The sequence below is a fragment of the Empidonax traillii genome, unplaced genomic scaffold (assembly GCF_003031625.1).
Source record: "Empidonax traillii isolate 1590-97213 ecotype Southwest subspecies unplaced genomic scaffold, ASM303162v1 scaffold1201:size224149, whole genome shotgun sequence".
Lineage (NCBI taxonomy): Eukaryota > Metazoa > Chordata > Aves > Passeriformes > Tyrannidae > Empidonax > Empidonax traillii.
Genome location: NW_020956394.1, coordinates 95,204 through 116,441, shown reverse-complemented (window position 1 = coordinate 116,441; position 21,238 = coordinate 95,204). Strand labels below are relative to the sequence as shown.

Genomic DNA, 21,238 nt, shown 5'->3' with positions numbered 1-21,238 from the left:
GAGCTTCCAGCAGAAGACTGCAACTCTAGCACTATTTTGGCTTTTTTTTGGTGTCATTGCATGGACTGCCATGCATTGTTATCCCAGTAGTGCAAATGAGCTGTCTGTGACATTAAGAGGAATCTTTTATATTCTTTTTCCAACAGCTGTTCTTGACTGTCTGGCTGTTTGTCTTGCTAAATCATGCTCATGGTTAATGCTGCTGTGGACAGCAGGGATGGAAACAGCACAGCCATGCCACGCATTTTCCACTTTATCATAGAGATAAGCCCAGTACTCCTCTCAAGCAGCACCTGGGACAAAATAATCCCACAGCATTTGCCATCCCATCAGCAGATTTACAGCATCTGACTGGTTGTTTCACAGTAAAGCCCAGGCTTCACAGCCAAGGCCCTGCCTTCCTGCTGCACAGCCTGCTTGGCCCACACAGCTCTTGCATGGCCAGCATTTATTCCCTTCCCTCCCAGTTGCTGAAGGAAGAGGGAAGATGCAGAGGTGTCTGAGCTGCTGCTGCTCTGCAGATTTATAGTCAGGGGTTTTCATACAGGTGTCACTCATTTATTCCCAGGCTGACATTTTATATTAATATGGTCCTAGTTTCAGTTCATTTGACTTGTTTGGGAACTGCATAATCCAAGTGATTTCTTGTTTCATCCACATGTTGCTTTGGATGTCCTGGCAGGTCACAACATGTAAATAGGGGAAGTGGGGAGGGAACCCTGACTAGGACAACTTCCCTGTGTCTGTTGCCATTCTTGCTATTACCTTCCTTGCAAATGAGAATTATTTTAGTTTCCTTACAATATGCTGATGAGTGTGGACATTCAGCAGCTGGTGCTTTTATCACAGCATGGCCAGATTTTCTTTTGCTGTTCAAATCCAATGCTCTCTGCAGCTACTGCCCTATCTAATTTCCTTTCAAGGTGGGGTCATTTTAATAAACTGCCTTGCATCTGCCCAAAATGTTCTGCTACTGTTTTAAGTCACCTTTTTTTTTTGCTTTCTGAACTCCCACCCTGACCTGTGGGATATTATGAGCAGACACTGGCATGATGGCTTAGATCAGCTCCTTTATGGAGCTGTTAGTCACCATAACATTGGAAAACACATTTTTTTCCTCTTCTCCTTTTCCACTTCCTTCCCTGCTTCCTCTTTTTTTTTTTTTTCTTTTGCTACAGGGAAAACATCCTGAAAACAGCAAAAGCTTTAGTTGAAGACACAAAACTGTTGGTTTCTGGTGCTGCCTCAAGTCAGGACAAACTGGCCCAAGCAGCTCAGTCCTCAGCCAACACCATCACTCAGCTTGCTGAGGTGGTGAAATTGGGAGCAGCAAGCTTGGGATCCGATGATCCTGAAACACAGGTGAGATGTTTTAAGATATTTCTGATACTCTGAAGGAGAACAGAGACAGTTTTCAGTTGGGAGAACTGTGTGGGTCTTCTGCTTTTGAGCATCATAATGGGATTCATCTCCCGTGGGACTCCTCTGGGTTTGCTCAGATGTCACTGGTGTTTTAGAACATAATCAGGAGGTTAAAACACTGAGTTGTGCCTTTGTTTAACACTTGTGCTTTTATTGCACTGCTGTGTTCCAGCTGGGATGCTTTGGGCAAAGGGTTTGGCTTGTTTTTACTAACTTGTGATTGGACTCCTGGCTCATCCCATTTTCGTTCTGAAGGGTTTCATGTCCCTACAGCTGCTTTAAAGCTTTCAGCTGGACTGTGCACTGTTACTGGTGTGGGCTGACAGGCTCCTGCCATCCTCTCCCTGGATCTCACTGGCTTTTCACTTAACTTGCTAATTTTCAATGTGGATTCTCTCTAATATTTCCTCAGCTGTTTGTTTGGATCTCAGTGAAATGGAGGTTGGCAGCACGTTGCAGATGGGCCTGTGGTGGGACCAGAATAGTTTGAAACCCCCTGCTGGTGTGGAGAATGCTCTGAAGCAGATGTGTGTTCTGTTTAGCTTGACCTGTGTGATGAACTAAACCTCTGACATGTTCCTCTCCAGGAATATTCTGCTGGAAGCACTTTTTTTTTTTTTTTTTTTTTTAACCCAACATCTGCAGAGCATTTATCACACATTGCTCTTCTGTTTGTAAAAGCTGAGAATACAGCACTTAAAATAAAAGCTGTTGTGCACAAGCCATTATTTATTTGGAGCAGTTTTGTGTTGCCAGTTGGAAATTGTAGGTGCATTGTGTGTCCTAACTGGAGCACATGATGCTCCCACAATTTTTTTCATAGCAGTAACATTTATTTTACCTGGTGTGATAGTTTCAAGTGGCTTTTACTGCAAGTTGCCCCATGACATTGGCAGCTGGACACCAGAGCAACTCAAAATTCTGGCCTCTCTCTCAGATTTTTTTCTTACTAATGTGGTCAAAGAGCTTCCAAGGTCTGAGTTAAATAAACTCAGAAAAAGCCAAGACCTCTCTTGTTCTATAAGTTATAGTAACACAAAAGATGGAGCTGATTTATTATTATTTATAATGCTGCAGAAATGCAGTTATTGAGTGGTGATTGTTCCTAGCAATAATCTTTCTCTTTTGCTGAGCTTTCCTATTTTTCATGCGTCTCTCCACATTTTCCTTAGAATTAACTCTGTTCAATTCCATCAAAATATTTAAAACATCTGATTTTTCTGCTGGTGGAAAGAGCAAAGGAGAAGGATGGGGAGGAGAGAATTGCTCCAGTAATACCTTGAAATATTTAACAGTGCCTGGGACTCTTGTCTTTGAGCTCAGATTGAGGAGACAATATCTCCAGAACTGATTTTTCATTACTTTTCAGCATTTAATTCCATATAACCTCTTAGAGTTCAACTTCCCCTCCAGAGCCTTCACCAACAGCTTCTCCAACAGTTTAATGTCTTTGTTATGTTGTGGCACCCAGAACTGCACAAGTCCTTGAGGTGAGGCCACACCAGAGCAGAGCAGAGGGAAATCCTACCTGCAATCAGCATTTCAACTTCTTCCTGTGACAGGAATTGTCAGTTTTATAGACTCTGACTGGTGGATGAAACACTCTAGCTCTCAGCACAGCCTCTCCTCTTCCAGAATATTGTGATTTACCGGGGTAGGGGGAGGGTGGGACTATTTAGTAGGTATTTTTCAGCTGTGTCCTAAAAATCCCACCCTCATGCAGGCCCTCCCTGTAGTGCCTGAGCCTGACAGCTGCTGCTCATTCCTGCAGGTTGTCCTCATCAATGCCATTAAGGATGTTGCCAAGGCCCTCTCTGACCTCATCGGTGCTACCAAAGGAGCTGCCAGCAAACCAGCAGATGATCCCTCCATGTACCAGCTCAAAGGGGCTGCCAAGGTAAAACCTTGTCCTTGCACTGTGTTTGGAAGTGTCTGTGCAGCCACATTTGATAGACACGTGAAGCTGGGACCAGGCAATTTCTGACTGCCTGAAAACTCATCATCATCCTGGCATGATACAGAAGAACAAGATGCTGTTGAGTTTTGATGAAGCTCCAGTTTTTCAAGGCTGTCAGGTGACTTTGGTGGTGTTGGTGACAGAACTGTGATCTTTCTGAAGAGAAATTTCTCTTTTACAGGCCCATATCTGAGGGCAGGTTCTCCTTTCATAACTAGATAGACTACAAATTAGCCAGTATAAACTGGTAGCTAGATACTACATTGCAAACAATAAATGTTCAGGGTAAGCTCATTGACAACTTGCAGCCTGGGGAGGGAGGGAGGGAGATAAAACAACCTTCTCTAGCTCTGTGTGAGGATGTTGTGCTTTTCCAACTCCTCTCTCCTAGATCTTTGCAGGAAGCACACAGGTATCAAAGCTCAAATCTTGCAGAGATTATGCCCTACCTGTGATACCTTTATTTTCCCTGCACCTGAGGTGTGTTGATTCCATTTGCCTCATGGTGATCGTGTGGATTTGTGTCTCCAAAGGATTTCCAGGTGTGGGGATCTTGGTGGTGTTGTTTCCCCCTTCCTGTTGTGACAGTGCTGTGGTAGCTGCTTGCCTGGCTGGCAGCAAGCACTCTCACATCTCCTGCCTGCCCGTGAGAGCTGTTCCTCTCTGCCTTGCAGAGGACATGCTTCCAGTGTTCTGTTGAGGCACTGCTTGGAAAATAACTCGAACAGTCAAGAAAAGTGGCTCCTCCCACTGTGAAGAGGTGTCTGACAAGTCATCATTGTCAAGAATTTGGCTTTTCTGTCTATACTTTTTTCGTTGTAGCTGCTGTTTGTGTGTCAGCGTGCTGGGTTGGAGGAAGGATGGAGCTACTGCAATGACAATTAGGTTATTCTGCATCACAACTACTGAGTTTGTAGAGGAACAGTAACACTGATCCTGTATCTCCATTTGGGCTTGAGGCTGGTCTTGGACTCCTTGCTCACCTGGGGTTTTATCTGACTGCAGGGAATGTAGTGGACACATTTCAGAAAGCAATACCCTCCCTCAATTCCTGTCCCCTTCAACCTGCAGTGGGAGATGTGCAGGAGGAAAAGACAGTGACATACTCTAGATAAGTTGGGATTTTTCCATTTCTTTGGTAATTTTTTTGCCAGAGCACTCACACTTCAGATATAGTATCTCTGTGCAGTTAATTGTGCAACATTTCTGCAGCTCATGAGGAGCTCTCAGAACGTGGCCAGCACAAGAGCTGGTCAAGAGTCCTGTGAAACAAGTACAGTTCAAGAAGTCTCTCAGGTCTCATTAAGAAGTAACAATGCTGCCTACTTGAATTTGCCTTGCTCACCCTGCTGTCTCTGAAAAAGGGGAGGAAGCATTCATGTATTTTTGTGCTCCCTTCTCTCTTCAGGTGATGGTAACAAATGTCACCTCCCTGTTGAAGACTGTGAAAGCAGTGGAAGATGAAGCCACTCGAGGGACGAGAGCTCTTGAGGCCACCATCGAGTACATCAAGCAGGAGCTGACGGTGAGAACAGAACAGCCCTTGGAAGTGGTTTTTGGGAGTGGATCCTTGCACTAAACCAGGCCTGTGCTTTACTGCCTTGCACTGCACCGGGTGCAGTTTGGCTCTCTCTACCTGCTGCAAATCATCTCTGAATGTACAATTCCGATCCACTTCAGCCCCCCCACTTTCACAGATTACCAGTCCCCACTTTGAGGCTGAAGATGCTCCTGTCAAGTACAGAACTGGAAGCAACTGCTTCCTTCTTCTCCAGGCCTTAAGCTTTCCCTACAGGTGTTCTGTTCTGAGTCTGATGCTGTTCCTTTTGTTTTTTGATCCTGGCTTTGGGGGAGTCTCCTCAGCATCACTGCCCAACTACATCTGCAGTTTAATGTTTCTGGTTTTCCTCTGTTATGAAGTGATACTACCAGGGATACAGAGCCTGCTGTCTGATATTCTGGGTGAGCAGGAATTAAAGATAGCATGGAATTCTCTCCCAAATAAGATGTTAGACCATGACAATTGTTTTCCTTCCTCTTTAAGGTATAAAAATGCAGCCTCCAGCTGCAGCTTTCAGTTATTATTTTTTACTAGCACAGTAGTCAGTGCCATAAATAATACCTGCATATTTGTGAAGGAGCCTGATTTTTTTTCTCTTTCTTTTACTTACAGTCATTTAATGTAAAAAGCTCTCTGACACAATCTTCACAGCAGAAAATTCTTTGATGTGTAGTCTGTGGATTAGCAATTCTTAACTGTAATGGCACTGGCACAGCTCTGTCAAGTGCTCTCCATAAAACAATGGGTTTTGATTGTGTGAGCAATGCTGTTGTAATGGAGAAATTTATTTTAAATTATTCACATGGCAGTGATAAAACCTCCTGACTTGGTACCTGAGCAGGGATGTTCTGTACCACATCCAGTGCATGTTGCTGTTGTTGTGATGCTTTTGAAGGCCTGGCCTTACATCCCTGCCCGTAACTGAGCTGAAACCTGGCCAGATCTGGCACTGGAGGATTGGGCATTATCACTTCTGCTTGGTACCTGTTTGAGGTGTTCCTCCTTCTGCTTTTGCCAGCATGGCTAAGGATGGATCTGTGCTGGTGTCCCACCTCTGTCATGGGGAAAGGTGGAGTAAAGGCGGGTCAGGAGGAACAGGGGATGGTTTTTAAGGGTGTGCTCAAGAAAATGCATCAGGTTTGATTTGGAATTGCAGGGACTGAGCCTGAGCAATGTCAAATATCCTTCACACACTCAGCTAGAATTTACTGTTTAATGTTGCTTCCATTTCTGGAGAGAGAAAGTGAAAAACTGATGAACTGGGAGCACGGGATAGACCTGGCTCATTTTTGTCCAGACATTTGTCTTCTGAAAGCATTACCCTGCTTGGGTTGCTCTGTGTGGGGCCAAGAAACCTCTCCTGATTCACTGTGCCCTCCAAGTTGTCCCTGCACTTCATAAGCATGGCAAGTAAATAGAGACTGGAGCTGGGGAGAAGAAAATACAAGATGAGTGAGGTTACCCAGCTCTTCTTACGTAGCGTTACTGCAGTTCCTGTGTTCCAGCGTTCATGAGGACTGTGCACTGCCAGATAATGGGAACTATTTTCACACAATTCACCCTGCAAAATGATATCTTTAGGTTTCTAAGGGGGAACTAAATATAGTTGAAGAGACAAGGCTCCACCTCTGCTGTTTGAAGACACATTTGAATGTTTCTGTGATGCTCTCGGTCTGTTCTGCTCTGTGCTGGCAATGAGGGCTTGCGAGGGCCCAGCCTTTGCAGGGGAAGGATCTGCTCAGGTGAGCAGACCAGCCTAAACAGCAGACAGGATGAAAAAAGAGTGTAAATAAAGGAATAGTCATTCTTATCCTCCTGTAATGCTCTGAACAGCTGTCTGGAACAACTGCGAGCCGGGTGGTTACGTGGCAGGTGAGATGAAGGGGTTAACACCTTTTATTACATCCTTCCCTCAGCTTATTGTTTCCCTCTGGTGTCTGGAGGTGAGCAGGCTTATCTGATCCAGGCTTATGACAAGCCAGGATGATATCCAAGCACTCCAGATATGTTTCCAATTTCCTGCTGTTCAGGGGCCGCTTCCATCGGCCGCCTCCTCCTCCTCCTCGAGGCCGTGGCTCAGACTGCCCTCCTGCTTTCACTTTCAGGTGTTCCAGTCGAGCGAGGTTCCAGAGAAGACATCATCCCCCGAAGAGTCCATCCGGATGACGAAGGGGATCACCATGGCAACGGCCAAAGCTGTTGCAGCTGGGAACTCGTGCAGGCAGGAGGATGTGATCGCCACAGCCAACCTGAGCCGCAAGGCGGTCGCTGACATGCTGACAGCCTGCAAGGTAAAGATGAACTTCACTTGCTTGCCTAACACTGAGATTTTGTGTGTGTCTGTGCCTCGAAATCCATAGAACATCGTGGGTTTGTGTTCAGGTTCTTTGTGTTAACGCTCTGCTTTTCACTGAGGAAGTTAATGGTGAGGAGAATCTTCAGGGAACGTGTCTCTCCAAAGTGTTTTGTGTGCTGTGCATTAATATTGACTGGTTTCTTTTTGTGAAAGTGGGAAATTCTATTTGGGCTGAAATTTCCTCGTTTCCAGTCAGGAGACAAATAATCTGAGCAAGTGGCAGAATATACAAATAATCTTGTGGTCACAAATACCATTTTAATGTTCCTAGGAACAGTGAAAGGAATGGTGAAAGGAATCCCTCTGGTCTATTTTTAGTATTCCTTTCCCCCCTAAGCAAACCTGTCCATTTGCTCAGTTTCTTCTGTGCTTTCTCAAAATGTTTTACATTTGCACTAAAAATAGCGGTGCCCTCTTTGCAACACTTGCTTGAGCAGGACAACTTTGACAAAGTGCCCTGCCAGACCTGGGGGGAACTATTGAAACCATTTGGCTTTGTTCTGATGACAGAAAACAGCTAGGCATAAAGAATTAAAAAATGGGATTATAAGGATCTCATTCCTTTTGGTCTTCAGTTCTAAATAACTGTAGTAGTAAAGTGCCTTTACCTGTAAATCATATTTCCTTCTGCATTTCCGTGTGTGGAAGGGGACAGTGAAATAATCGTGCTCTCTGTGTGGGGTTTTTTTCCAGCATTTGGTCAAATCCTAACTGCTTACCTCAGTCCCAGGTTAATTTTTAACCCAATACTGACAAACAGAAGGGTTAATTTTGCTTTTAAAATGATCCTCCTGCAAAAGGGCAAGTTATATTAGAACTTAGAACTGCATTTTTACAAAACCACTGAATAAAGCTTTTTACCTTGGCTCAGTTTCCTAACGGGTTTTTGAGCATCTCACAGTTCTTGACCCCTTTTCACCCCCCCAAATTTTGATTCTGTCCTCTCCATAACCTCAGAAGATCAGCACAACAAAGCAGCTCCAATTTGCATGGGAAAATTAAACTGCACTACTTACATAAGAACTACCATAGCCTAATTAGTGTTAGGGACAATCCAGTTAATTGAAACCGGTCAGGGAAGTTCAGGACAGTTTACAGTTGTGTAGCATTCTGACAGATCGATTCAGATGCACATCAATTCACATCCTCTGGCATTTTGAAGCGGCCAGTGCAGGCACAGTTTAGTTTTCCATCCCTCCAAACAGGCAGCAAATTCCCAGGCACAGAATCCTCTCTTCCTAACAACATCACAAACACCCTGGCAGGCACACACAGCTCAGGAGTGGCTTTGGAACATTGCTATTTTATATTCATGTTTGCTCCCAGTTAATGTAAATGGCTTCTGAGTGGTTCATCCAACGGGATGGAACTTCCTGCAGAGTGAACAGGGGAGCTCTGGGGTGCTGGAAGAGCATTTGTGATCTCCCAGGGAATTGCTCTGACAAAGAGAGGAAGATGGCTGGGAATCATTTTCCTTACCTGCAGTCATACAGTGCCAAGGCAGCAGATCTGGTTTTGTCATGTTTAACTTTCTTAAGATCAAGAGCATTTATTGGGCAAAGAGGAATGAAAGTCTTCAGGAATACTAATTTTTTGCATTATCTAAAATGTTGGAAAAATAATCAGTCACTTAAGAAAGCTTTTAAATACACAGTCTGACCCAGACTTGATTTAGAAAATCTTGGGTTAGGTCCCAATTCAGAAAATTCTGCTCAGAGACTTAGAAATCTGATGCCATTAATTCTACAAATTGGCATTTCCACGATAAGCCACATTGCTGGTTCCTACCCCTAAAACTCAAGCAGTCAACCCCACTGTGCTGTAAGAGCTGTGTGATGCAGTGCCACTTGGCTTTTGTGGCATTTAACAAATCCTGGAGGATTTCTAGTGTTATTAAGCTGATCTGTAGAATAAGCACTTGATAAACATCAGATTTTTATGTCCTTTGGGCCGAGACAGAAGTGTGTGTGTGATCAGTGGTAGAATTGCACAGAACGTGGCTCTGACTTCCCCAGAGTCAGGAATTTAAATGTAAGTTCTACCTCATTGCCAGTTGCCTGAGGCAAGTAGTACAAGGGACTGGAATTATGAGCAGCTGTATAGATGGTTGTGCTTGTTCTGCTGTACATGAATTTACAGTGCTCATTACTAATTCTGTATTTATAAGTAGATGCTATTTCAAAAGACAATGAGATTGCTTGGGGGACGTAATGAACCAAGACAACTCTCATTAAAGTCAATGGAAACACTGTAATTACATTTATTGAAGGTTAGAGCAGGCCCTAAGATAACAACAATTACTTTATTATTTGTATAAAATAATGACTATGCTGTAAGTAACCTGGGCATAATATCAGTGTTTGCAATGATTGCTGTTGGAAAGGAAACAGATAGGAAAGGTCCATCAAAACCATAGCAAACAATTGCATGAGTAATCACTGAGATCACTGCCCAGCCAGGAGACTTTCTCTCCTACAGATGCTTGCTCTAATTGCCTGTGCTACAGAAATATGAAGTTGGAGACATTATAGGATGCTTTACAATATATTCGTAAGGAACACTGGGAGATCCTTTGCCCTGCTTGAAAAATTGTTTAAAAATGTTCTGAATTCTTTGGGCTCCTGGAGCTCATTTGAAGTGGGGCTGAGGATGAGGAGAATCCTGGGCTGGCTCCTCCCATCTTCTCGCCCTTTACTTTATTTGCTGGCAGGATTTTCCTGCTCTGCTGATCCTGAGTTTCCCTGCAGAGGGAGCCCAGAGACCAGCGCTGCTTGGGATGTGGTGGGTTGCAGGAAGGGCCTAAAATAGGCGAGCAGTGAGATAATCCCCAGCCTGAGGGAAGATAAGAGGCTGCAGGAGTGGAAGGAGATGCTTTGTGGGAGGAAACGCTAAATTTTTTAATATTTAGGAACTGTCACCTGTCAACAGTTGGTCCTTCTGTTCAATAAAAGAATTCCCTAGAAGTTTACTGTGGAAAATGCAAGGCTCCACGAGGCTATAGTTTTTCACTTTTCATTAGAAATAAATTGAGTTAGTAAGGCTTATGTAAGATGTAAATGGTCTTTTATGGGTGGCAAAACTGGACTTGCAATTTCTATTTTTGTTAATCTTAGTAAAAAAGAACCACACTAATAAAACCTTTGCAGTGTAGAACAGTGTATTTACAAAATCCAAGAGCCCCATGAACCCCAAGATGCTTTTCGCTATTTGCATTGGAAGGAATCACAGTAGAGAAGAAAACTCCATTTTCAGATGGTTCTTCAAGAGTTTGTGTTTGTTCTTCACTGGCAGCAAGAAGCAGCACTAGTGCTGGTAGAAAGGCTGCAGATGCTCACCCAGACAGGAGAATGTGCTGATGAAAGGCCAAGTGTTCCCAGTGCCATTTCAGAAGGGGAGCTCTGCTGCTCCTCCAGCACAGCTTGCTTACAAATTGTCAGTGAAAAGGGGTGGCCCTGCAGCTCAACTGGCATTTGCACACTATAAGAACATCTCTTCCCTTCCCTTTGCCCTGTGTCTCCTCTGTGGGAGCAGTTTGGGTACTGATGTTGTTTTGCCTCCTCAGCAAGCGTCGCATCACCCCGATGTGAGCGAAGAGGTTCGAGAGAGAGCCCTGCGCTTTGGCACGGAGTGCACCCTGGGCTACCTGGAGCTCCTGGAACACGTGCTCCTGGTAAGGAATCCTGCAGCCATCTCCTGCATCACTGCCAAGGAGAGCCATCTCCCTGCCCTCTTCCTACAGTGGTGCCAGTGACACGTTTTGGTCAGTTTGCTGTAAGTTATGATCAGTTCTGCTGTTCAGGAAAAGCAGCGAAAGGAATCCAGAACTGCAGCTCAAACTGAGAGACAGAAGGAACACTGGAAGACTTGAGTGGAACTGCATTCTGGAGCAGATCTGGACCTAAAAAAGGTCCCTGACAAGTAAATTAAGACATTTCAGTATTCTCTTAAGCCCACAATAACCACCAGACATGTGTTTTAAACCCAGGCCAAAGGGGTTATGTGAGATATATGAAGACACTGTTCCAGGCCTTTTGCTGTCACACCTGCTCAGTGCCACCCCAAAACCCCCCGCCAGCACTGCCTCACCAAGAGCTCTCCAGCACATCGGCCAGGACACCCCCAGAGCTCTGCATAAAACCCCCCTGCACTCAAACCCAAGCTCAGGAATCCTGCTGGCAGTTGGCTTTTCTTGACCATACAGAATTAATTGTAATTAAAAATGAAAATGTGCCTGTTCAGAATTGAACTTCACTGAGTGTCTGACTGTTTTTCATTTGAAGAAGCCCAGTTTAATACTTGATAGAAATTAAGCTCAGAAATGTCTGTCTTGCCCAGAATTGGCCTTTCCATTGTGTCCCCAGTCTCTGATTTTTTCCAGAACAGGCAGCTGGCTTCCAGAACTCTGTCATTCTGTCTCTCAGAAATGGTGACCAACCAATCTGTTCATGTTAGAAAATCAGCTCCTCTCCAGGAGTCTAGAAAGGCTGAGCCTGACCCATAGTGTGGTGACTGTAACACCTGAGCTTGGAGCGCTAAAACTGCATATTCCTGCCACATACTCACACATGTGCCTCTGGTTTGGATCATTCTGCCCTAGGGGGAGGATTGAGAACTCCCAGACGATGCTGTCAGTGGCTGCAGCAGTGCCACTCGCCTGGTGTGCATCCCCCCTGCAGCCTTGGCTCCTAGAGCTCCACTGGCAGTTGGTGTTCTCTCACTGGGCTCGTGTTTTCCCTCAGATGATCTCTGTATAAAATCAATCCTTCACTGGTGTGCCTTGGGAATGCTCCAGCATTCCCTGGAATCCTCACTAATATGCACTATTTACCTTTTACCTGTGTCTGTAGATCCTTCAGAAACCAACCCCAGAGCTGAAGCACCAGCTGGCCTCGTTGTCCAAGCGCGTTGCGGGTGCCGTGACAGAGCTCATCCAGTCAGCAGAGGCCATGAAGGGTGAGTGCTGTGGCCTTTGCTCCAGAGAGGATCATCTGTCATTTCTGTATTTGAACCAAACCCCCTCCCAGTGTGCTCTAGGAGTGCTGGTATCACCTGCTTCCTTCTCTGAATTTCCCTGCTGTCATTCCCTCATTCAGTGCTGGTGGACAAGTGTGTCTGACCCTCCTCCCCTTCCTGGCTGGTTCTTTTCCTCACACCCCCATTTGTGCAGTCAGAAGAAGTCCTTTGCTTTGCAGTGCTGATTGCTTTCCAGCTGCAGGTAACAGGGGATGCCATCCCCTTACACACTTTGATTTTTGATCTACCCAACCTTCAGCAATGCTGTCACTTGTGGTGCTTCCCAGTGCTGTGTCTGGGTCCTGCCCTGGCGAAGTGTGTTCATGAAACAAGGAGGTTGCAGAAAAGTGTTGTCTGGATGGTTTCCTGAACCCTTACAGTTGAACAAATTGTGGGCAAATCTAAATCCAGCACTCAAATAAGCAATGAATTCCACTGTTCTTAGAACACTGTCCCAAGGTCACTCTTCTTATAATAAATGATATTTTTCTAAGTTACTGGCTTACTAAAATTTTTATCCAGTAATGCATGTGAACTGTTATAATCACAGTTCTAACATTATGCATTTTAAGGAAGATGAATACATTCGAGGGTGTGGTATGAAGTATTAGACCACTGCTGTTGAAGCACAGCCACTCCAGATTTCCTGGGAACTGTAGGCTAAAGGAATCTCACAGCCATCAGAATGCTGTATGAGCACTCTATAATCTCATAGGTAATAGAATATTTTAAATAAAGCACTATTGTATTTTTTTTAAAAAAATTATATTAGACATTTTTATTTTAAAACTTCTTCTTTTTTCTTTTAAATTCTACCCCCATTAAGGCTTCTAGTAAATCCATATTTGTTCAATCATTCTTTGCTAAGCTAATTCAGAGAACACTATACTCATTTTTCTGATATTCTGTGTAATGTATAGTGCAGGTTTTCCTCAGTTATTCCCTGCTATAATCAGTGCATGTTCCTTGGAAATGAACTCTAACTAAGCCCTTTTCATATATTCATATTATTACCTTCCTGCCTTCCTTCCTTCAACAAGCCAAACCAACAACAGAATATTTCTATTCCCTAAGTGCTCCTAAAAATCCTTATACTGTCCTCCTCTTTGAGGACATTGATTAATTTCCAGCAATCATTGCATTTTAATTCATATTCATTAAAATAAAAAGATCAGGTTTGGTTTTTTGGGTTTTTTTTCACTTACTGCCTGTAGAGCATTTTTTTAAATTCATTCTGGAAGATTTTTTGTGGAAAGGAGTATTTTTTTAACCATTCCCAATTTTCATTTATAGATACACAATAAAGTTGTCTCCTAACAAATTGAAAACGTAAATCTTTTCACCTTTGTGAAAGGCCTGTTTGTGGAGAGGAGCTGCTACATTTTACAAGTTTTTTTTTGACTGTGTTGATATTTGCTGCCTGTATCTCTTCTTTTTTCCCCCCTGTTTATCTCCAATTTTTAGGGCTTAATGTAGAATGTCTTCATCCTGTGCACCCTCTGAGCTGAGAAATGGTCTTCAAACCATGCCCACAGAGGTTATGAACCTCTTTTGGCTGTTTCATTGTTCCCCTCCCTTCAGAATGTGGGTGCTTTCTGAGTCTTGTAAGTCAGACAGTGGTGTTAGGAAATCAAAAATTACAATGCCCTGACGACTTCCAAAAATCTGGGATCACCTCCAGCCAAGTATTCCTGTTGTGGGGCTATAAAATTTCTTTGAGGCGAGAGAAATGCCAAAAAATTCAATAACAATAAATAAATAAATAAATAAAAATTAAAAAAAGCTTTCTGTGTTTGCCAGCTGCCACGTGGCTGTAAGTGCCCTGTGTGAATGGCAGCTCCCAGTGCCACTGCAGTCACTGTCCTCATCTCCGTTCATTCCAGGGACAGAGTGGGTGGATCCCGAAGACCCCACGGTGATTGCAGAGACGGAGCTGCTGGGGGCTGCAGCGTCCATTGAGGCTGCAGCCAAGAAACTGGAGCAGCTGAAACCAAGAGCCAAGCCCAAGGTGAGTGTTTGTGTGAGGTGAATCAAGCAGGGGATGCCCAGAGCCCGTGGACTGGTGTGTGCTGTGTCACTGGCCACAGTGTGGGTACAAACAATCTACCTGAGTGTCAGTGGCACCAGGCAGTGCCCTGGAGGGCTCACCCTGAAGGCACAGGGTGAAAAGGTGCTTCTCAGGGAGTCACTCAAGCACCAGCCACGAGCAGGCAAAGGAAGAAAAGCCCAACGCTGGAAATGCTTGTGAGAGTTATGGCAGAAATTACTGCTGGTTGTTTACATTTCTGTTTCCAAAGACGTTTCAGTGATGTGGAAAGTTGTTCTCCCTTGCTTTCCTTTGAAGGCCCTTTGCCCTCACCTGGATTTGGGTAGTGGGGCAGGAGAAAGCAGCAGCAACACAGAAGGGATTCAACAGAATGCCAAAGACCTGCTGGATTTTCTAAGGCTAAAAATACAGGATTTAATGCCATGTTAAGAGTAGCTGCTTCAGTGTCAAATCAGGTCTGTGGTATGACCATTTCTGTTTAATTTTCCTGAGGGAAATGAAATTACAGCTCGTTATGACAGCGAGCAGCGGTGCCTGCTACCAGGTCATTTCAGATGTGTGTCTATTATAAAATGAAGCCAACTATTTTCATGTGCAGTGCAGGGGGACTGCTGTTCCTAATGCCTGTGTGCAGAGCTCCCAAGAGTGGATCCAGGAGAATTGCTGCCTTTTGCCTGGTGTTGAATAACAGGCAGGTTTTAGAAGGAATTGCCAAGTTGCATCTCTTTAAAATGAAAAATCACGCTTTGGCTGTGGAATTCACTTCAGGAGAGGACTGGGTATCTGTTTTCCTGTTCATGCTGCTTTGTAGGGGCAAAACTCTTCTCAGAGGTCTTTCTAAAAGGCGGGGCCTCAAGAACATTCAGTGCTGGATGTTTTGGGGCAGGGTGGTATTTTGTTGTTCAGGAGCATCAGATGAAATAGTTCTTGGAAGCTTCAGCCTTTGAGGGCTTCCCACCCCCCATCCAGTGATGGGGATAAATTAGCTCACAAAAAAGAAATGCTCTTTGTCCTGCATTTTTTAACAAGTACATCCATTTTGTTTACGAAGAGAAACGGTCCTTTCTAATGAGGTTGTGCAGAGCAGAGGACACAGGGCAGGCTGAGGGTGGGAGAGTGCTCCATCACCTTCTCTGGACAGTCCCTGCACAGTGGCACGTGTGTGTTGCCTGGTGATTGGGGAGCAGGCCCCTTCCACCCCCTCAGCCACTGCAGGGCCGTTGTAATTCCCACTGAATATACAGAGCTCACACCTGCTCCTCGTTTAACATGTTAATTGGGGTATCCAGCCTGCCTGTGATTTACTGGTCTGTTTATTTGTCATGTTCTGAAACTGCAATTGGTGTCCACCTGTTTGTTTGGTTTGGGATTTCAGCTGCCTTTGCCTCTTTTTCAGATGTTTAATCTCCTTCACGTTTTAATACCAATCAGAAGGTGTTAGGAATATCAGAGTGGCTCAAAACCCACTTTTTATGATGAAGACTTGTAGTTTGTATCCTCCCAGAGTAGGATTTCCTGGTCTGAACAGGCTCTGTCTTTCTGATGCTCATCTTTGACAGCGTACACAGGGTTGCAGTAGGAAAGCTCAGAGCAGGGAAGGGGCTGATACAATCACTTTCTCTTATGCTCAGTCTATGAAATGCAGGAATAATCGTTAACTTCTACCATGGAACAGACCTCTGGTCCAGCCAGACCAATATCCTGCTTTGGTTATCAGTGATTATCATCAGTGAACTTGCAGAGAGTCCCTAGTTGGTAATTTTAGAATATCTGCCTGCAGGAAATCCTCCATCATCACCATCATTACTAACTGGTGGGTGATCCTCTACTTTTTGGGTAAAGTTTTTTTTTATTGGGGCAGGGAATTGGAGTAATTTGATTTAGAATTTAATTTTGCAACTTTCATCTTTGTGTGTTCTAGTTTGTCTTTTACCTCTAAAAAAAATTATTACTACTCCCTGTAACACCAGGCCTGTTCAGTTCTCCCTGCAGTGTCCAAGGTGGGAAATGATCTGTGAGGCAAGGAGGGCTTTATCATTTACCAAGCAGGATTTGGCTGTCAGGTTTCCTTTAAAGACATTTTTTCTGAGTATGGACTCTGTTTTTTTTTCTGTTTTCATTTTGGAGGGTCAGGTGTCTGGCAGTGCAGACCCATATTCCTCCTGTTGTGCAGATGTGCTACTGGTGTAAATTAATAACTCCCCAAAGCAGTAATTTTCTGAAGAAGGAAAATATTTTATCTAATAAAAAACTACATGCTGATAGTGGGGAAAAATACTTGTAAAGCAAGAGGTAGGGTAGGTGAGGTTGAAGAGCAGAGAGCATTGCTGTCCTGCCCTGCTGTGTTGTGCTCTTCGTGCCTCTGTGCCCTCCAGATCAGGTGTCTTTACGAGTCCTCAGCAGTTTCCTGGTGGCTTTCAGCACTTGGTCCTTTTTTCTTTTATTATTTTTCCCCAAGATGAATCAAACCTGGATGCCTTTTCCTGCAGGACTCTGTGTGATATGTTTGATATATTAGGTTGTTATTTAATCCAACTATATATCAAACATATTCCTACAGTGTCCTGCCCTGTCTCCGGGGGTTGTGACAGAGTAGAAGGCCATAAGGAGGAGTGCACTCACTCACAAGCAGGTTTAGAAGACTTCCTGCAGACTCCTAATCTAATCTGATTTCAAATAAGGGCATGGAGGACTCCTTTAGCAGCAGAGTTTCTCTTGGAGGGACTCTTGGAGGGACTCTGAAGTTGTGTAGGGTTTCTGGTGGCAGTGGGCAGCAGCTGTGCCAGGAAGTGACTTCCACTGGTGATTGTGTTTTCCATGGCTCAGTGCAGGAACTCACTCATATTGGTCTTCTCTCCATGAAATGGATGATGAGCTGCTTGAAAGTAAAATGGTTTGTCTTTTGTAATTTTTGCTACTGTTTAGCAGTGAGATTGGGGGCTCACTTGTTTTCCTCTCCACCCTGATTTTATTTGTGCTACCCCTAATAATGGAGATGCTGCCATAGAAAAATGGTTTAAAAAATCTCCTTTTTTTGTTTGCTTTGTTTTAAATGGCATCATCAACACTTTGAGGATATCTCACGGTGCAGACTCTGTAGCTAGCCTACTAATTTTGGTGTGTCTGTAGTGGTGACTTCATCTCCCACTCCATTTATCCCTGCCCATAGCCAGTAACAGCATATTCATTTAAACTTGAGGAAGATGAGATGCTGAACCTCAGGGGGCTGCCTGAGGAAGGAGAGGCTGATCAGTGGTGTCAGAGGCCTGGCTTGCCAAAGAAACCCAAGAAGCCCTCTCTAAAGTCTCACAAGATGATGTTTTCTGCCCTGTATCACATCCCTGCTCTTTATTCACGCAGGCTGTGAACTGCCCCACGTTGTTCAACAGTTTGAGTGCTGTGTGAGATTGTTTCTGAAATAATAAATCCTCCACAGAAGGGATCAACTGTTTTTACCTTTTTTTTTTTTTCCCCTCAAAAATAAAAAGTTGTGAGATGTCAGGCAATGCAGGATTTGGAAGCTTGAGAAACTTGGCCTGTGGTTTGTTCTTCCAAAACCCCAAATTTCAGTAGAGTTGGAAAGGAATTAACTGTGTTACCTGATGAGACACTGAGGTTTAGGTGCCTGTTTTCCTGCTGAGCTTCCCCTGCTGCTCCAGGGTGGAAATGAATCCAGCCATTTCCAGTGGCATTCTCCGCAATGCAAGCTTGGGTTTCTCAGCGTTCTCTGTGAAAAGCAGGAACTCTTCCTTAGCACTTGTGTGCAATATTTAGTCCTCTCACTACCCTGAACTGAGTTCAAGCAACTGCTTTTCCTTCAGCATCTTTTTGGTGGCTGGTTTTTCACAAATAGATTGACACCTCCTTTATAATAAATAAGCTGATATTGAGATGCTCACTGGGTTCAGTTGGAATTCCTGACAGTGCTGGCATATAAAGAATAATACACATAATATATTTTATGCTGGAAAAGAAAATGTAAAAACTCTTGGTAACAGAGAGCCTTGGACAAAAGGAAAAGTGCCATAAGAGTCTGTTAAAAGTGCAGTGACAGCCTGTTCAATTTGCTGTCATTCAGTGGTACTTTTGCTGATATTTTAGTTTAACTCTTTAGTCTCATCAAAATCAGTAATCTAAATCTATTTTAATAAGGAATATAATTCTGATAGTGACTCTCCATTGAGTCGCTTTGGTGATGTCCTGGTTGAAATTAGAGTTTTATAAATAAGCCTTGAGGCCTTTGCATCAAGCCAGGAGCAGTGTGATGAACCCCTTAGGATTAATGTTGGATAATAAGAAGTAGGATGTGACGTTGCCAGATGTTCCTGTAGGTTGTGACTTGCTCACTTTGCAGAGCAGTTTCCTTTAGTACAAAGAGGTGCTCCAGTTGATGGGAATAAGCCCAGTAGCAGGGCAAGATAAATACTTTTCCATGGATTAAGTGGCTTTTCCTGAAGGACAAGAGAAACTTCAAAGTGCCAACAGCTTTATCTACAGATCAGATTTTATTTTGAGCTCACTCAGGTTTTGTGGTGTCTGTGGATCCTGTGGTTGATCTGCTGGACTTTGTGGCAGTTTGGGAGGTGCTGTAGCACCGAGTGCTGCTGGATGGGCCATTCTGTAATGATTTGTAATTACTCATTGTCCTTTATTATTTTATCACTGACTGCTATTTCATCTGACTGCAGTAAGAGGGGAACTAAACCTGGCTTAAATGCAGATGGGTGCCCAGTTTTTCAGAAGCCAGGAAAATGTGCTTAAATGGATAGATGTTTTCAGTATTTACTTAAATGATCAGGAAGTCAGGGAAGCTGTTTTTATGGAACAATAGATTTGTATTTTAAATAGTAAGAAACCTCAGTAGGAACAGCTGATTTCTCTGTTTGCACCTGCTTGTTGAAAGACATGTTTGGATGACTGAAGTGTTCCAGGCAGGCCTTTGGAATTTCCCGTCTGCAGGATCACTAATCTGGACTGCTTTGAGAAGCTGCTTTCTGGGAAATGACAGCTCTTACCAGAGGCTGTTCAATCTGTGCCCTTCTTGGTGTCCACTTTACATTTCCTGGGCAGGGCAGTGAGGCAATGCACGTGGAGCACTGTCCTCTCTCAGTGCTGAAAGTCTTTGAGGATTTAGGAGATGCTTTGGCTGGTTCAGCAATGCTGGAAGCCAGAATTGTGGCTCTACAGAGACAACCTTGAGAGGAAAAGCAAGAATTGCCTTTCAGTCCTGCACTTTTCTGAGTGTAGCTCAGAGCAGCCTCACTGTAAATAACGTATTAGAGTGTGGGTGGCAATTCTTTAATTTAACCCTAATACTTAAATTCACTTCCAGCTTTAGTCCACATGAAACTCCTTCACAGAATTCCCTGAAGTGTCCCCAAAATCATCTTGTCTTACTTTGTACGTGCCCTCAGTCTTGAGAACATAACTGGGTGGATGTGTGACAGTGTTTTCTCTTGGTTATAGCAAGCAGATGAGACTCTGGATTTTGAAGAGCAGATCCTGGAAGCAGCTAAATCCATTGCAGCTGCTACCAGTGCCCTGGTGAAGTCAGCATCAGCAGCCCAGAGGGAACTGGTGGCCCAGGGAAAGGTGGGTAAACAGTGGTGGGGGAAAGCACTGAAATGGAATCTGATCTCCCAACTGTTCTCCATTAAAACAGTAGGGAAGAAGCTTGGGAACAATGATGATGATGTAAATCTTTTCACTGCTCATCACAGCACGTGGCCCAGACCTGGTTGTGTTTATAAAAAAAATCCCACAGTTGTGTTTCTTTAAACCTCACAAGTGTAATCAGAGTGTTTGGCTCCTGAGATGTTTCAGTTGTGGGAGGGGAGTTTACTGTTTGTGGGGTGGTTTTCATTTCATTAAGGTCTTGAGATCTAACCTAAACAATTTGGCACTTAGTGTTTTCTTTTGTATAACTGACTTTCTAGCTATACAAAGGTGTCACCATAAGAGAACACATCTTCTGCTTATTCAGTTAATTCCCTGGGATTCTCATTATGCAGGAATCCCTGCTTCCACTTCTTTCAAAAAGCAAGTTTCTGGTCCATGTTTCCATTTCACATCTTCCAGTTTCTGTCCCCAAAACACCCAGGCAGCTGGGGGTGAGGGCTGATAAGCAGCTGTAGAATTTAGTTCCGTTGCTTTCCTGGAATGTGGGAAGGTAACTGTGTCCTGATGGCACTGCTGCTCCAGGAGCACTCCAGTGGATGAGCCATGCAGAAAAGTGGCTGCTGTCCCCGAGTGGCACAGAGGCAATCAGGGACCTTCCCTGGGAAGCTCTCTGATCTGTACCTTCCCATAGTGCCAGAGTCAGAAGATACTCGAGAATGATGTAAATTCAAATGTTATGGAGACCAAAATAAGTTATTTCCAAGCCCAGGACATTGGAATCTACTGCTTCAGCTGTTGCCTGGGCCAAAGCTGTGGCTTCAACCTTCAGTTCTCTGGGAATTACTGGTTACTGTGGGAATTACGGGTTAGCCTGGTAATTACTTCAGCATGTCCCAAGAATGGGTCAGTTGAGGCAGAACAGCAAGTTGGACAGTGCATGAGCAGCCAGGTGTGTGCTGGGAACACACTGACTCTGCCAGAACACACTTACTGTGCCAAGGAACTTCAGCTGGATTTTCTGCTCCTCCCTGTGCTGGGCAGTGTCACAGGTACAGGTGTTTCCTTTCTCCAGGGGTCACTGCTTGCCTAAATCAGAGACAAGGCACTGTTTCTGTTTCCCTGTGAGCCACCTGTGAACTGTCTTTTCAGGTTGGAGCAATCCCTGCCAACGCAGCTGACGATGGACAGTGGTCTCAGGGACTCATTTCTGCTGTGAGTAACTGCTTCTCTTGGGAAAACCGGCACCTCCTCTGGGGCAATGAT

The 21,238-nt window shown here is 44.2% G+C and overlaps 1 protein-coding gene across 4 annotated transcripts in view; it reads left to right on the top strand.

Annotated features, from left to right (window-relative positions):
* Positions 1–21,238, top strand: part of LOC114069158 (talin-2) — a 125,318-nt gene that overhangs the window by 100,764 nt on the left and 3,316 nt on the right. For 3 of the 4 annotated variants that reach the window (XM_027905765.1, XM_027905763.1, XM_027905764.1), the window contains exons 48-56: positions 1,179–1,362; positions 3,194–3,319; positions 4,788–4,904; positions 7,046–7,231; positions 10,859–10,966; positions 12,144–12,249; positions 14,193–14,317; positions 19,823–19,948; positions 21,125–21,187. In XM_027905765.1, coding sequence (XP_027761566.1) covers positions 1,179–1,362; positions 3,194–3,319; positions 4,788–4,904; positions 7,046–7,231; positions 10,859–10,966; positions 12,144–12,249; positions 14,193–14,317; positions 19,823–19,948; positions 21,125–21,187 — 1,141 coding nt within the window. The remainder of the gene's footprint in view (positions 1–1,178; positions 1,363–3,193; positions 3,320–4,787; positions 4,905–7,045; positions 7,232–10,858; positions 10,967–12,143; positions 12,250–14,192; positions 14,318–19,822; positions 19,949–21,124; positions 21,188–21,238) is intronic. The other variant, XM_027905766.1, reaches the window with a different exon arrangement.